The sequence below is a fragment of the Panthera leo genome, chromosome A3 (assembly GCF_018350215.1).
Source record: "Panthera leo isolate Ple1 chromosome A3, P.leo_Ple1_pat1.1, whole genome shotgun sequence".
Lineage (NCBI taxonomy): Eukaryota > Metazoa > Chordata > Mammalia > Carnivora > Felidae > Panthera > Panthera leo.
Genome location: NC_056681.1, coordinates 58892636 through 58908948, shown reverse-complemented (window position 1 = coordinate 58908948; position 16313 = coordinate 58892636). Strand labels below are relative to the sequence as shown.

The following is a 16313-nucleotide window of genomic DNA, read 5'->3' as shown; positions in this document are numbered from 1 at the left end:
GACCAACCCTGAAAGCAGCAGTTTCTCCAAGGTCAGCAAGGCCCCAAATGTCAAAGCACCAAATACAGAGAGTACAAAATGTGGTTTGTACACAAGCCACCCCATGCAACTTCCCTGAGTCCCCAGGCATGGCACACCTTTCAAAGCAATATGTGTAGAAGAAAAATGACTATGAACATTGCTTTTATTTTAATAAAATCCCTGTGCGCACTTCAAAGAACTATGTAGGAAACCCTACCCTGGTCCGTTATCAGGAAAAGTGCTATCATTTCTGTAGGGCTGCTGAGTTTATGGAGCATTGCCTGGCACATTCTCTTTTGATACCTGTCAGGAAAATACAAGGCTCTCATTTTTATCAATAATGGAGTGGAAAGGATGGTGACATTTACTGATCTGTGAGCTCTTTGCACCCCTTCCTGGGCCTATGCAGTCCATGCCTGGTATATAAGTAAGGCTCAACAAAAGTACGTTGGCCTAGACTGAGGCTCAGAGATCTTAGCCCTGGACGTACAGGTGGTAGGGGACAGAGGTCCAGCTCAGACCTGACTTTTGACTCACAGGGAAATGAGGCTTTTCCAAAACTGAGAGCTAATAATAGATATCTCCTTCACTGACCCCAAAGCCCACCCCAGAGATGGAGGGATGGCTTCCAGGAGGGTTCCCACTACTTCTTTGGCCTTTAATCCGATGCAAAGATTAAATCCACTGTGGTACGTGCTGGGTAAACTGGCACATGTATAACTTATGGTGATTTGTGAATTGTGTGCACTGAAAGGTCACTGACCAGTGCATGGTCAGTGTATGGTCATCTTTGGCCTCCATTCTCTCCCCATTCTGTGTCCCCCACCCCCATCAAGTTTCTTCCCCACCTGGACTCCCTGGGTGCTCCCTGATGTCCTTATCCAGGCCCCTCACCCAGGTACCCCTGCCAGTAGTGTTTCTGACACACTCTCTTCCCTGCCTCTTGTTCATCTGATCAACCAATTTGCCTTGAGCCTGATAGAGGTGCGGGTTGTGACTCAAAACTCACATCTGTAGGTACCCTTGGGCCTTAAGCCAAAGGGCCCAAAGGGGAACATGTAGGCTTCAGGGCATGGAAGACAGGTGACATTGATCCAGAGAGGGCTTTTGGTGACCCCTAAATCCCATAGATGAAGACCCTCATCTGCTTGCCTGCTAACTCAGATAACTTCATTTGGCTCTGTCACCAGTATAAGTAGGTCGAGTTAGGAATTTGGGGTGTGGGGAGGCACAAAAGCCCCTTTTCCCTTGTTCATGAGATTAAACCCTCCAGTGGGACATTTCCAGATTCAGCAGCTGATTGTGCCATCTTACCCCTTTACCTCTGTACCCCCCTCCATGCACCATGGCTGCACAGACACAGCAACCATCGCCTAAATACTTCACCAAATGGAATTTTCCTCTGCTTCAGTATTTGCACATCTCGGTCACTCCTTCGGACTTCATCATTTGGTACAGATGTTCTGGGGTTGGGGTGGGGAGGAGGTGAAGATGGGACTTCACATCTTTAACCTAGATTTTTAATAAACGTGAAGAAGTATGTGTCAGGAAATGGAACAAGAAAGTAGCTTTCCTAGAACTGTTTCACTTCAGGACAGTTTCTAACCAAGTCTGTGAAGAGCTTCCTGAGGGAATCTGAGCTGGAATACGGAACCACATGTCTCCTCCTCTTCCCATAAAAAGCCTACTGTCTGATCTTGGCCATGTGGCCAGGAGCACCAGAAATCACCACTGATGGCAACAGTCCCTGGTCTACCTCTGCTCTGCACATCATTTCCAGAAGAGAGGTGAAATGAAATTACTTTATTCGGGGCTATGTTTGTCCCATAACAGATGTTTAAAAATACCTCCAACAAATACACCCTTCCATCTTTTTTCCTGGTCCAGTTAAATAGAGGAGCCCCTGGGGCCTCTCCCAACCCCCCACCCAAGTCCCACAGCCCTGCCCACCACTCTTACTGTAGAGGAATCAGCCACGTGATTTTAAAAGACGTAAATGAACAGTCTTTGCTTTCAGGGGTCCTAGTAAACAGGTTCCAGTTCCTGAAAGATAAGTTCATGCCAGGAAGAAGGCAATCCTCTATTTAAGCCCTTGCTCCTCCCCCAGACTTGGATTTAAATGTGCATCTGACTGAAATCCAGAAAGCAGTATTTCAAAAGTTGTTGGTGTGGTTCCAAATAGGTCACCCTCAGCAAACATTCCACTCTGGGCTTTCCAGAAACCACACACCAGAGTATAAAAGTTTCTCTGCCCTCATTTTACCTATTCGCCTCTAACCACACAACCAGATTTGAAATACTGGCAGAAATGGAGGCTTTTTAGCTTACAACACTTGATTCCGTATGTTCCGTGGGATTTCTGTAGGTTGTCTCATTTTATGGCTTTAGGGGTTTTGTTTTTTGTTTTCCTGAATTGAATTGAGATTTCTCAGTTAGGGGAACAAATCCACTCCCACCAGATCTCACTGAGAATGGAGATGTGAGTTTAGCACAGGAAGGACAGCCTCGGGGAAGGAATGTCTCATCTATCTGTCACAGGCCCCCAAGAGCAAGAAGCAGAGTGTCCCCCCTCCGCCCCAACATGGAAGTACCACATCTTTCTCCAGCAGAGGCCAGTGCTGCCAGATTAGATTGGGGAGGAAATAAGAATGCAATAAAGAACAAGGTGTTACCCAAGGTCATTGTCTTGCTTGAGCATCTAGAGCCCATATTAAAATGGAGCAGTGAGGAATGGTCACACAAACACATCTTCCTGCTTGTTCCAGCCTGGGAGCAGGGCACTTCCGTAGAGGTTGTCCAGGAATTGTGACAAAAAATGTGCACAAGACATCCAGATGGAGGACAGGGGACAACATCCTGTACGAAGTCCACTTTCCTTAGGGGGAAAATCAGCTGGCCCTGTCCACAACAACTGTCTGGTGGATATCTTGTCAATGCCATTACAACCTCCTGCCCCCCAAATACTCATTTTTATTAACAAACACCAAGGAAAAGAAGAAATATTTGAGACGTATATTTTCCCATCTGAGTAATTTTTTCAATCCAGCAAATTGCAAACCCTTAGCCTTCTTGTGTGGCTCTCAGTCTGTCTCCAGCCTCGTTCATTCTTATGCCAAACAGAACTGGCAGAAAGAAAGCAAAGAACCACGCCTTACCCCAGCTAGTTAGGTGGTGCTCTGGGCCAGAAACCGGGGCAGGATTATTTTGCTGCGGCTGTCCTAAGAACCGAGTAACCTGGCTATTCAGAACACATCGGGTAAAGCATACCATACTGCTAAGAGAAAAAGGAAGCCTCTGAAAATAGTGCTTAGAGGGAGAGGATTTCTCGTGAATGTTCAGGAAATCACTTTTTCCTTAACATTCCGACACTGTAACCCAGACGTTTTGGACAGTTATCATAAATGAGATTTGAGAACGTTTTTCTTCTCTCAGCAAGCCTCCTCACTGATTGTTTCATGTCTTCCTGAACACCTTTCAGCTTTGATTTTTGTTTGCTCCAAGAAGTGCTGAGAAAGCTATTTGTCACTCTCCTTGCGGACTATTAGTGTGCTTTCCTACAGCTGTTGCAACTAATTTATCATAAGCAGGCCATCTCTGATCAGAATACTTAATTGTTTAGGCCTGATGACTGAACCAGTACTGAGGAACCATAGGTACATCTTTTTCCATTTCTTTCTACTCTTTTGCTATTAGCTAATGTTCACTATCCCCACCTCTGCTTCTTCCTCATTCTTTCCCACCCCTTTGCAAACATGTCTCACGCCACCGGAGACTTCCCTGCCCTTTCAGACATCCTTGTCTTCTTTCCATGACTGACTTGAGAGGTCACCTTTGAGATGGAAGCCAAACCCAGACACCAGGAGAGACAGACTTTAATCACTCTTATTCTCTGGAGAACCTCAGGGCTCTCTTGTGTTCAAGCCCAAGGCAGAATTCTTCCAGGGTCTCTAAAATTTGAAATTGTGATGAAAGGTTCAGGAGCAAAGAAGGGCTGGATCACCCCCCATGGACTGTTTTAATAGGAAGGCTAAACACAGAGCACCGTCTTGCATGTTTCCGAGCTTGAGACCCATATGGGCACTTGTGTTGTTTTCACCGAGTGGCAACTGCGATATACTGATTGGCAGCAGACCTTGCCCAGGTCCTTCTGACCAGTGTAAATGCACCAGTAGGGCAGTGAGCCAGCCCAAGTGCCGGTGGGACCCCGGACCATGCTCTGTAGGCACCCTCCCACAGCAACACAGCCCCCAGCAGCACCAGGCTGGGCTGCAGAAGGGGAGCCCCTGTGGGGTCTCGAGGCCTGTGTGTTTGTTGCAGGCTGGGATCAGAAGGTCTCTTCCCCAGCTAGATCTTAAGCTGTAGTTTTGGGGGTGAGATGGAAGGTCCTCTCATCAGAGACACATTCAGTAAACACATGTTGAGCACCTGCTGTGTACAAGATGCCTGCTCAGTGTGGGAAACAGGGAACTAGATCCAGTTCCTACCACGGGGAAACCTGTCTCTTTAGCTTTGGGCAAGAGTAAGATCAATTTCAAGTAAGATGACCCTCGGGGCAAAAAATGTAGCAAGAAATCATTGCTTTTATCTGTGGCATGAATGCTGTGCGTGTGTGCGTGTTGTAGTGGTGGAAGAAAGAAGTGGGAAAGCAGGCAGAGATCTGATAAATAGGGCTGCATCTGCATCAACTGGTTAATTCTTCCGAGAGGCTCAGGAAGCCAGTTGTAATTAGATATGTTTTTTCTATTACTTAAATTGAAACAACTAATTAAATCCTTAATTAATGTTTTTTAACTACCTTGGGATGAGAAGTGCCAGAGAAGTTATTCTAAGTGCTAAATATTACTCTGAAGTCCCAGGGAGCAGTTTGCTCATGTGTTGACTCTGGAATCTGTGAGGAGGCTCATGCTGTGAATAAAAGTCATTTGAATCGTGGTTGGCAAAATGTTTCAAGTATCTTCTTCCCCTTGACTTCCCCCAAGGTTATCCCCTTGGCCTCTGTTACAACTTTCATCCTTGATTCACCATCACCTTTGATCAAGCCCTCAGCTGTTTAAGGTTTTTGGGGAGAAAGCTCGTTTAGAAGAGGAGTTTGCTTGGTTCTGGGCCCCTCTGTAAAGTGTCTAGCTTATCAAGTGCAGGCTATAAGCAATAATGAAATTTCCCCTGCGGGGTGCATTTTCATCTTTAAAACCTTAGAAGTTATAAAAGGAGTGATACACAACTGCATTGGGAGGCAGCCAGGCCAGCAGTAAGCTCTGCGAACATTCACATAATTTCCGTGGTCTCTGCCCCTTGAAGAAATTATTAGGGGCTGGTGTTTCACTCCCCCACGCTCCTTCTGTCTCCCTGTCTTCCTCATGGTAAATCACCAAGAAAGGCACTTACTGACAGAATACATTAATTTGGTAGCCAGAAGGATCATTCCAGCAAGGCGCATGGTTTAGAGACAAATGAGAGAGACTCTCTAGAAATTTCCAGGAAGTCCTTTTGGAAGTTTGCTTCGAAGGCCTAGGTTTTCTGAAAGAGTAGGGAGAATTTTATTAGGTCTTTATTTTGCAGTCGATGTCTCTTAGATTCAAGCAGAGGGGGTATTTCACATCTGGGAGATTTTTTCATGTCTTTTTTTATTATGCAGATGTTCACATCTGCAGACCCTTCCCTTATGGGATTGCCTTCTCTCCCCTCAGTGAGTCCCTTGGCTCACCCTCCACATTAATCTACAATGGACTAAGCCAACTAATGACAGCTGTAAACTCCTCAGGGACCACTGTTTTCTACTTTGCCCCTTTATATTCATGTTTGGAAACATTTATATTAATATTTATGTGAATCAATTCAGAGAATATGTTTGGTAAAATGAATTTATTCATGTTAGTGGATAGAAGACCACATTATAGAATCACTTAGAAACCTACGAACATATAAAACAAAAATTATTGGAAAGCTAAAATCCAAAGAAAGTCTTACAGATTTCATTTTAGAACGCATTTCATTTTCTGTTGCTTTATATGTTCTCAAATTGGAAAACACAACTATGTTTAAGTCTACAAGTTCAGAAATGTAGTTAGAATTCAGGATCTAGTTCAGGATATAATCAACTACATTTGAAAAAGAGAGAGGTAGTATAGATTATCTAGCATAATGATCCAAAACCCTAACTACATGGTAGTAAGTGTGGGGAGCTTTTAAAACCTCCAGTGCCTGGGCTTCACAGCCAGAGTCCCTGGATCAGCTGATCTGAGAATGACGTCTGGGCATCTGGGAGGCCATGTAAAAGGTCCCAAGGAATCCGATGTGAAGCTGAGTTCAAGAATCCCATATACATAGTCCATTGACTTTTCTCATACTTAACAGGGTTCTTTTTCCCACCCAGCATACTCCACCTGAAATAGCAGAATTGTTCCCTGGCCCAAAAGGTAAAGCAGTTCTCCCCAGTCACTGTGAAGTCATCTCTGTAGCTCCCAGGGAAGATGGCAGCTGGCACCAGCTGGCATCTCCCCGGAGGGTGTGCGGGGGCCTGTTCTCAGCCCTGTAGTGGGCACGAGCCCTGAGCAATCACCCGTCTGCCCTGTAAGAACTTCAGTCTTGGCGACGGAAGACCTGGTTAGAGTCCCTGCTCTGTTATTTCGATTCTGAGCCATCTTGGTTAATACATATAACCTTTCTGGGCCTCAGCTGCCTCATCTGTAGAATGAGGAAGGTCACACCTTCCCAGACTTGTGAGAATATGAGATACTCATGAATAGGTTTGTCACCTGTGCAGAGCTACAGAACTAGTGAGTTTGTGGGGGACACTGTGTACCTCTGGGGATCACCCTGGATCCTGAGGCCATCTCCTCAGTAGCACTGGCCAAGCCCAGCATCAGCCTGGCTCCCGATGCGGAGTTTCAGGGCGGAAAGCCCTTGGATCCCAGGTGTGCTGTGCCAGAACCAGGGGTAGAAAGGGGGGGTCAACAAATGCTGGGGGCCCATCGTATCAGAAACCATGTCTGACTAGGGAACACACCCCAAAGTGAGAATGCGGGCCCATACCGCAAAGCGAAGCTCTCTTCTCCTTTTGTCAAATATTTTTCCCAGCACAACAGTCTGTGTGCCTGTAGGACTACTGGGAGCAGGAGGCAGGGTAGTCTGCTGGTACTCGGATTCCAACTCTATTGGGCTGTGAGCAGGTTACCTCACAGGCCGCGCCTCCCGTTTCCTGTGCGGGGCGGATAATAGTAGCCCCTACCTCACGGAGGTGTCTGTTGTACGAATGAAGAGAGTGAATGTACGCGAAGCCCTAACTGACAGTGATGCCAGGTCGGGGTCGACTGCTGTGCCACACAGGGCTAACCCATCTGCCTGTCTCCTCCCGCCCCAGTGCCTAGCCCCTCTTGTAATGGCTTTGACGGCACCCTTTCAAGGCCCTGCCGGGTGCCGCTGGGAAAGGAGGTCTGCTTCATCGCCACAGTTCGTCTGGCAACACCACAGTTCTTAAAGGCAAGTACCTGGGAAAGCTCGTGTTGTGTGAAACTAGTACAGCTGAGTCACGTTTAGTTACAGCTCACTAACCGTCTTTATGGGAAAGAATAAGATGGCAATGAAGTTGCCACTGACTTTGAAAAGTTGAAATGTCTGCTTTCTGCACCTGTGAACTGCGCCGCATGCCCCTTGCCCTAACTCTGGTTTCCCAGGAGCTCTTTTGCTGGAAGGCAGCATCAGCTGCCCTTCAGCTTGCAGAGATGCTCATTGGCAACTCTGTAGATCCTCCTCCCTTTCATGCCAACGTTACTACCACTCAGGGCAGGCCGAGATGAGGGCCAAGTGTCAAAACCCAGGGCTTGTCTGTATTCTCTCACCCGTGATTGCTTTAACATCCATGGCATGAATGCGGAGTTAAATCAGTCATTCAAATTCAGATGAAAAGCCATTTTCCACATGTTTACCACCCTTCCAGATAATGGGAAGGGAGTGGTGTGGCATTTTGGCTCTTAGGTATTTTTCCCCAGCTTGTGAAATAAATTTAGTATCAGCTAATACTGAAATTAGCTACAGATGATGAGTTTCAGCCCAACACAACTTGGAGACTTGCTCTAAATGATTTTAACTTCTGTTACCCACCATGCGTTCTTGAACCAACCTAGGGTGAGCATCTGGCACCCCAAGCAATATTTTTTTCCCTTCTAATACAGGAAATGTGCATAGTTGACGAACCTTTAGAGGAATTCACTTCAAGGCATAGCTTGGAATGGAAATTTTTATTTCTGGATCACAGGTTTGTGAAAAGAAAAACATATTTGGGTTGGGTCCTTTTCAAGTGTTTGTTTGCATGAGCCAGGCTCTCCTTGGGAGAGAAAAGTCGGGACTTGTCCCTTCAAGGAGAAGGGCTTTCTGGCAGCAGGGAAAATCGTTCCTGGCCAAGAGCCAGGCGGCCTCCCTTCAGCTCCAAGTGCCCCATCCATGGGTATGATCCGTGTTTGGGCCAGAGCATCTCAGGAGAGCCAGGTGCCACATCCCAGGGACATCTTTAGGATACCCTCACCCCCATCCCACTCGGGACCCTCTCCAGTTCCCTGGAAGGCAGGGGCAGATGGGAGAGAACCTCCTCGTCTTAATTTTCTCAACACCCTTTTGTCCCTTTAACTTCACCTTCTTTCTTTCTTCTGTAACATTTTTCACAGTTGAAGGATGAGAACTCTCCCCTCCCCACCCTTTAAGTTTTTGTTAAGCTTTGGGACTGGACTGCCCCAATCGATAGCTGTTTTTAATTATTCGGTAATGATAAAATGTATTATTATTTAATGCAGGTTACGCTAAGCAAACTGAATATATAAATGCCAAAAGGGTTGAGCGCTTTGGGAAACACAGCCTCTCTGGTTTTAACCATTGCAAAATTACTGTCCTGCCATCGTTCTTGAGAAATGAGGTCTCTGTGTTGATCATGAAACATGCAGACTGTACCCTCTGTGTTGAGGTGCCACCACGGTGAGTCTGGCAGGGGGACCTGCTTTCTGATGAATTATCCCCGTTGCTTGGCAGAGCCCCTCCGATCATAGGATACCTGCCTTTTGAAGTTTTGGGGACCTCAGGCTATGACTACTACCACATTGACGATCTGGAGCTCTTGGCCAGGTGCCATCAGCACTGTGAGTACCACACACCCTGCCCCAGCGCCTGACGGCCCCCAGCACCCTCCACAGAGCCCCGACAGCAGGACTCTTGGGCCCTGGAAGTCCACTTATTGCTTGGTTTCTTTTTGAGGAGGAACACTTTGTTTTCTCGAAAATGATGTACGAGTGTGGCAGAGGTCCCTGTGGTTTGAGTTTTTACCGGGAATTGACTTTGTTCCTCCTTCTCCCACCCCCCAGCACCTTCCCAGTATCCTTTAGATAGGTAAGCTGTTTAATTTTACCTAAGAAAGCAAGGTAAGTGATGATGGTCATTTTTTCTAAGTTATGCAGTACATTATTTTAAGTTTATTTATTTTGAGAGAGACAGAGAGAGAGTGCAAGCAGGGGAGGGGCAAAGGGGGGGGGGCAGAGGATCCGAAGCAGGCTCTACGCTCACAGCAAAGAGCCTGACACGGGGTTTGAACCCACGAACCGTGAGATTATGACCTGAGCCTAAGTCGGACGCTTAACAGACTGAGCCACCCAGGTGCCCTATGCAATACATTTCAAAGACAAACTATTGAACTCACATCACTGCTCATTGTAAGCAGACGTATATTGGTCACAAGCTACAGGCCAGATACTGAGCTAGACCAAGCACATAAGGATGATCAGAATCTCCTTGCTGCTCTGCAGGAGCAAGGTCTAATGGATGCTTATAGGATGCTGTCACTGCATTGGAGGGAACATGTTCAGGATACTGGGGGTGCTCAGAGGAGGATTCCTCACCCAGCTAGGGGAGGGGACCGGGAAGCCTCTCTGCCACGGAAGAGGGCCACAGGCTGGGAGGTAGGGGAGGTACCCCATGTTGTGGGGTGGGCAGGGGATAGAGGGAGAATTACAAGCATATCTGGGTTCTCACTTAGCAAGAGGAGTCAAGAATTAACCATTTAAAGCCATATTTTCAGTACCAAGTTCTAGCTTTAAACAGGAAAATTTTTAATCATAACGGATCCTGACACATAAATTGACCACCAACACTGTATTTTGATAGATGTCCTGTCTGTAGTATCCATTGTAACTTTCCCTTCTCTGCTGTTCTTGTCAAAAGAATAGGCTTAAGTTCCATCAGGATCCTCAGAACCTAAGGCTGATCTTTTTTTTAAATATTTATTTATTTATTGGGAGAGCACAAGCCGGGGGGAGGGGCAGAGAGAGGGGAACAGCAGATCCAAAATGGGCTCTGAGCTGACAGGCTGGCAGCAGGGAGCCTGATGCAGGGCTCGAACTCATGAACCTTGAGACGTGACCTGAGCCGAAAACAACTGAACCACCCAGGTGCCCCTAAGGCTAATCTTTAAAACGTTAACCCTTTGCTCCTCAAAGTGTGGTCCTCAAACAGCAGCAAGGACATCACACGGAGTTGGCTAGCCTTGTAGACTCTCAGGCATCCCCACCAGGCCTGCGGAATCAGAACGTCCATTTTTACAAGATCCCCAAGTGATTCATGGGCACGTGAAAGTTTGAGAAGCAGGGTTACCTCAAGCCTTGGCTGCTTCTGACTCTTCTAATGGAGCAAGGCCACCTTGGTTGTAGGATTACCTTCATCATCTGAAGGAGTTGCCCCAGGGCTCAGGCAAGATGTTCTCACTCTGTCCAGCCCATGCCCTTACTCAGCTGGGCTTCCTACGTCTTTGGAGATCACATTTTCCAAGGCAGTGGCTCCCTTTATAGCTTTGGTTTCCTGGTTGTGATATCTATTAACTGTTTGCCAAAAGAGGTGCTAAATCCCAGCCACTGAGGCAATAAAGTCCAGATTGTTCTTCTTCCCTAGACCCACAGTCCAGCCTTCTGCCCTGTGCAGTCTAATATTCCAACAGCATCCATTCTGTTCTTGACACCCCCAGGGAAGCCCACCAACAGACTTGACCGCAGGGGACTCCACGCAGCCCTGCAGCACTGGGGCCTGAGGTGGAAGGCATCTGTAGCTGACTCTCTAATTTAGGACCGTGTAGACTAAGCATGAACTGCTGACTGACAGAATCCAGCCAGAGGTTGCTGTCAGGTCTGTTTTGGGCCCAGATCCCCCCGTGTCTGGATCGTCTCTTCTGTACTCCGCTCCTGCAGCTCCAAAGACAGCTCCACCTCCAGCAGGAAAACCTGTGCCTCTTTTTAATTAAACTCCAGTTTGGGAATCTGCCCTTATCCGAGGCTCTCTCAAGCCTTTGAGCATCTGGGGAAGCCTGCAGATTGTTCTTCCATTATTTAAGAATTCATTATCGCTTACCATTATCTTGAGAGTCACTTAAAATACAGCGCACCTGGGGAAATAAACCGTGTTTGGCACTTTCTGGAAGCTTGTATTTTTAACAGTAACTTCTGGGGAAGAGATCATTTTTGTATTAACGTTTGCTACCCGCAGACCCCATTTTCTCCTAACAGTGATGCAGTTTGGTAAAGGGAAGTCCTGTTGCTACCGGTTCCTCACCAAAGGCCAGCAGTGGATTTGGCTGCAGACGCATTACTACATCACTTACCACCAGTGGAACTCCAAGCCCGAGTTCATCGTGTGCACGCACTCGGTCGTCAGGTGAGGGCTGGGGCTGGGAGGGCGGGCGAGCCCCTCACAGCTCACACAGAGCTCCTGCCGCCTCAGGCGTCCCAGCTTCTGGAGAGCCAGCAAGCCCCGGGCTTGAATTCTTCAGTTGGGGCCAGGCTGTGCTCTGCAGTTCACAGAAGAGTCTCCAGGTACACATCCCACTCGTTCCCTCGACGCTGAAGGTTCAGTTAGGCCCCTCCACAAGCCTCACACGCTCTTTCAGGCTGCCAGGATGTTACTTACTGACTTACTGCTTCACTGACCTACTTGCATATTTTCCCCTCATCTCCATCCATCCCCCAGCCTTCCCTTGTCACCGTTTTGGGAAGAAAATTAAAATTTTGCCTCTAAATAACTCACAGACATAGTCCCCTTTATTGTTAATGCATTTAAAAAAAAAAAAAACCCTGCTGGCAACTGAGGCAGTGTTGGGAATAGAGCCCGGCTGCCGGTGGGAGGGGGTTCCTGGTGGTTCCTGGTGGCCTCAGGGAGCCCCGGCCCAGTGTGGGTGAGGAGAGCTTTCAAGGGAGGCAGCATATTCAGCATTTCCTAGACGCAGGCTGTGTAGGGTCATAATTCCCAAAGGTGAAGGAGAAATGTCATTTGTGGGGTTTTTTTCCCTGACTACAGAAATTGTAAGGACATAAATCAGTTTTAAACTGGTCTGGAGAAGAGCATTTGAGCAGAGCAAAGAAAGAAAGGTTATATATATTGTATGTCTGTATGCACGTATACGCGATAGGTAGATAGATAATGGATATATATATAGAGATATATGTACGCATACATATAGATACATACATACTGCATTTATATATATACATAAGAGATAAATGATTGATAGATAAAATGGATAGATACCATGCATACGTACATGCACACACGTGCATATATACAGTTAACAAGTAAATCTCCCTTCTTTTAGCAAGTGAGGAAAGAGGAGAAATGTTGGTCTTTCTTGCCAGTGACCCTGACCATCACACTGCATGCCACTCTTAGGGACTTGATCTTGGCTTCCCAGCCCACCGTTGGGCACTTCAGCAGCCAGTGATTTCCCGTTACAGGCCAGTCCCACCCACCACCACCCAGCCTGGGCCTTCATCAGAGGGCCTTTTTGCCCCCACCAGCAGCATCTTGGTCTTCAGACTCTGCCCTTGACCCTGCTCTTCCTCTCCATCCTCCACCTCCCAAATCTTGGAAAGTAACCCTCACAGAGAGTAGGGAGTGAACTAGTGAGTAAATAAGATAACAACATTCCAGAAGCCCAAGAGCCACTGTCACTGCCCAAGTCCCCTTGCCCAGCCTGCACCTCCACACATGAAGCAGAAGCCATGGCTGGGTCACTTTGGCCTTCACCACATTGAATTGATTAGCCCACGCTATTTTATTTTTTATTTTATTTTATTTTATTTTATTTTATTTTATTTTATTTTATTTTAAAGTTTATTTATTTATTTTGAGAGAGAACGTGAACCGGGGGGGAGGGGCAGAGAGAGAAGGGGACAGAGGGTTCAAAACAGGCTCTGTAGTGATAGCAGCAAACTCGATGCAAGGTTTGAACTCAGGAACCATGAGATCATGACCTGAGCCAAAGTCTGACACTCAGCCAACTAAGCCACATAGGCGCCTCTTACCCACACTATTTTAAAAGTGGGTCCACAAATTAATTAATCAGATCTAGATTTGTTTGAGAGAAATTAATTAATTTAGAAATTAATTAATCTAGATATAGATTTGTTTGAGAGAAAACTTTCAAAGGTTGTAATTATTTAAAAAGTCATGTGTCCCTTCTCTGTATGCATAGTCCAGACCGAGTAGGTTTTAGGAAAGGCTTCTGATTATTCAAAGGCCAAGTCTTATCCTGTAGATGAAAATATGTTTCTAAAGACAATGATGTTTGGAAGTTTCAGGGCATGGGGAGAAGGTAAGTAAAAGAGAAGGGAGTAAAAACATCCTGGAAAGGAAAATATTTTGAATGTCACATTAGTCGCTCTGGTGGAATTTAGGCACAGAATGAAACTCCTTCCTCAAACAAGTGACAAGACCAGCCTCTTTCGTGGCGATGATTGTGGGGTGGGTGTCATGTAGGGTACCTCGATGTACCACACAAGCCCTCTTTGCTGTTGCTATCTGAAATGTCCTACCTCCTGCTGTGGTCTCTTGATTTCCTGATCAGTTACGCAGATGTCCGGGTAGAAAGGAGGCAGGAGCTGGCTTTGGAAGACCCGCCACCCGAGGCCATCCACCCTTCAGCACTCAAGGTATGCTGATCCCCACCAGATATCTAAAGGCCAAGTTTGCCTAAGTAAGCATTCCCATGAGATGTTATAATAGAAAGAGTAATAGTTTTATTTGCTATGTTCCCAGTACTATCCAACACGTTTCTCAGGTATTCTCTTGTTTACCATCATGACGTTCCCGTGAAGCAGGCACTGTTACTGCCCTCGTCCTGCAGATGAGGCCCAGAAACACACAACACACAAAATGTAGCTAACGTACTGGAGGGCACTGAGGATTAGAACTCACAGAGCTGTGTAAAACATACCCTCTGGACTCAAAGCATGATTTGGTGACTTTCCATCCTTACAGGAGTGGCTACAGTAAGTCCACTTTGTATCTCTCCCACAGATAAAAAGCTGGGGGCTTATTCCATCATCCCATTGAGGTATAGAATAATTTAAGTGCCCCTGTCCTTCCCTCAGCCTAAGTGCCGGGTCCTCCACAAGTGCCCCTCACGGATACTGTCCGTGTCGTCGTCGGCAAGGTGCACTTTCTACTTCCGCATCTGAAGGTTTTGGTTAACAGCCATGTTGGAGCCAGCTTCATGTCAGGGAGCTCTGCTTGTGTATTTCCCTTCACAAAGTCTTATCTCCTTCCCTGCTCCACACTCAGCTTTTAGGTTCCCCCCCCCCCCCCCCCCCCACCAACCAGGCTTTCCCCCTGTGTCAAACAACTAGGGAAATGTGCAAGCAGACCAGAGCCCTGCTCCTCAAACGTCAACCTTCAAACAGACACAAATGTTGGGGAAAAAAGAGAGAAGGCAAGGAAGGGAGGGAGCATTGTATTTCATCAAAGCCAAGAAGCTAACCATTGTAAGATCCACCATTATTTATCTCCCGCTAAGAAAGAGAAAATGCTGCCACCAGTCAATCTGTGAAATAAGGATTTCTTTTCATCAGTTGAAAGACACATCCCAATTTTAGAAATGTCAAAATGTAGGGGGAAAGTGTCTCTTAATAATTGGTAAAATGTGGTTCAAGTTCCAGGCTGCCCAGTGACCTAGAATCCAGAGACTTCGGCCAGAAGCTGCTGTGGCAGCAATGGTACAATGAAAGCATCTCTGGTCCACGAGAGCTGAGTTGGGAGGAAAGAGGAATAACCTTTAAAGACCAGAGAGCAGTCAGTGTCTTCAGTGAGCCTCCCCTGCTGGCACGCTGCATGGTGATATATTGTATGGTGATTCATCACCAGCACACTGATACAACACACCTGCCATTGTTTGTGGAAATGTTTATTATCCCACTCTGTCATATAATGCATCATGTATCATGTCCAAGAACAGAATTAAGCTGCTCATAGGCAGGTGTTAGACACCCCATATATCACAGCTCACAAATGGGCATAATATGTATCATCCGCTTGGAAATTCATTATTGAGGTTTCAGATCCTTTGGGACTCCTAGAACCCAGTGGAACTTCTCATAAACATACACGTATGTATAAGCACACCAATACAATCTCGGGCTGCCTCTTTTCAAGGAAAAGCTCCGGGACAATGCTTTTCAAACTATCAGTGGTGATGAACTATTGTTTTTTTTTAATTTCAAATCGGTCACTGACTGTTTGCTTTTGTAAAACGCTAATTCCCATGCTTGGATGTGATGTGCAGATATGTCAAATGGCTATAAAAGTCTTTTGGTGCTTCCTCTCATTTCCTGTACTTATTTCTCTGCTGACCAGGAGCACACGATTTGCCAACAGCCCCGGGCCAGGGACCTCACTCTAAAGGGTGTATCTGGGGAGACTCTGTGACTAAGGAGCAGAGTCCCAAAGCTGACATTTTAGCACAGCAAATCCAGGCACATACTGTAATTTGAGTTTGCACAAAGGACTGTAGGCCAATATCAGTCATTTCAGCCCTTCTTGGGCACATACACAGAATCCACCCTCACTGGAGACATGACTCAAAAGACAGAATAGCCACATAGACTTGCACCCAGAGATTTAAGACCCAAGACCGTAGGACATAGAACGGCCTGTGCAGACAGCCTAGTGGATGCCAGGAATGTCACTGTCCTCCTCTGCCTGGGTAGGAGCATGGCTCAGGAGAGTAAGCATTATGTTTCTTCTTTAGCTTAAAAATTATCCTACCCCCTGCCTTCTCACGCTTATGACGTGAAGCCATGCAGGATGGAAAGATGGCTCCTGAGGGTTGGAAGGTCACAGTTGCTTTCTCATCACATCACACTTGAAGCAAGGGCATCCTGGGATCCAGGATTGGTTAGGATCCAGGAGCCAAAGGATAGGAGACCTTTGGCCTTTTGCCTGTTCTTCACTCCGGGGCCCTGAGACTGCAGAGGAGAGGCAGTGGGGAGACTGTGTGG

General features: G+C 46.7%; 1 protein-coding gene across 1 annotated transcript in view; it reads left to right on the top strand.

Annotated features, from left to right (window-relative positions):
* The window catches only part of NPAS2 (neuronal PAS domain protein 2), a 194090-nt gene that overhangs the window by 156392 nt on the left and 21385 nt on the right, over positions 1-16313 (top strand). The window contains exons 11-15 of the mRNA XM_042931973.1: positions 7382-7500; positions 8193-8275; positions 9040-9146; positions 11553-11700; positions 13886-13970. Coding sequence (XP_042787907.1) covers positions 7382-7500; positions 8193-8275; positions 9040-9146; positions 11553-11700; positions 13886-13970 — 542 coding nt within the window. The remainder of the gene's footprint in view (positions 1-7381; positions 7501-8192; positions 8276-9039; positions 9147-11552; positions 11701-13885; positions 13971-16313) is intronic.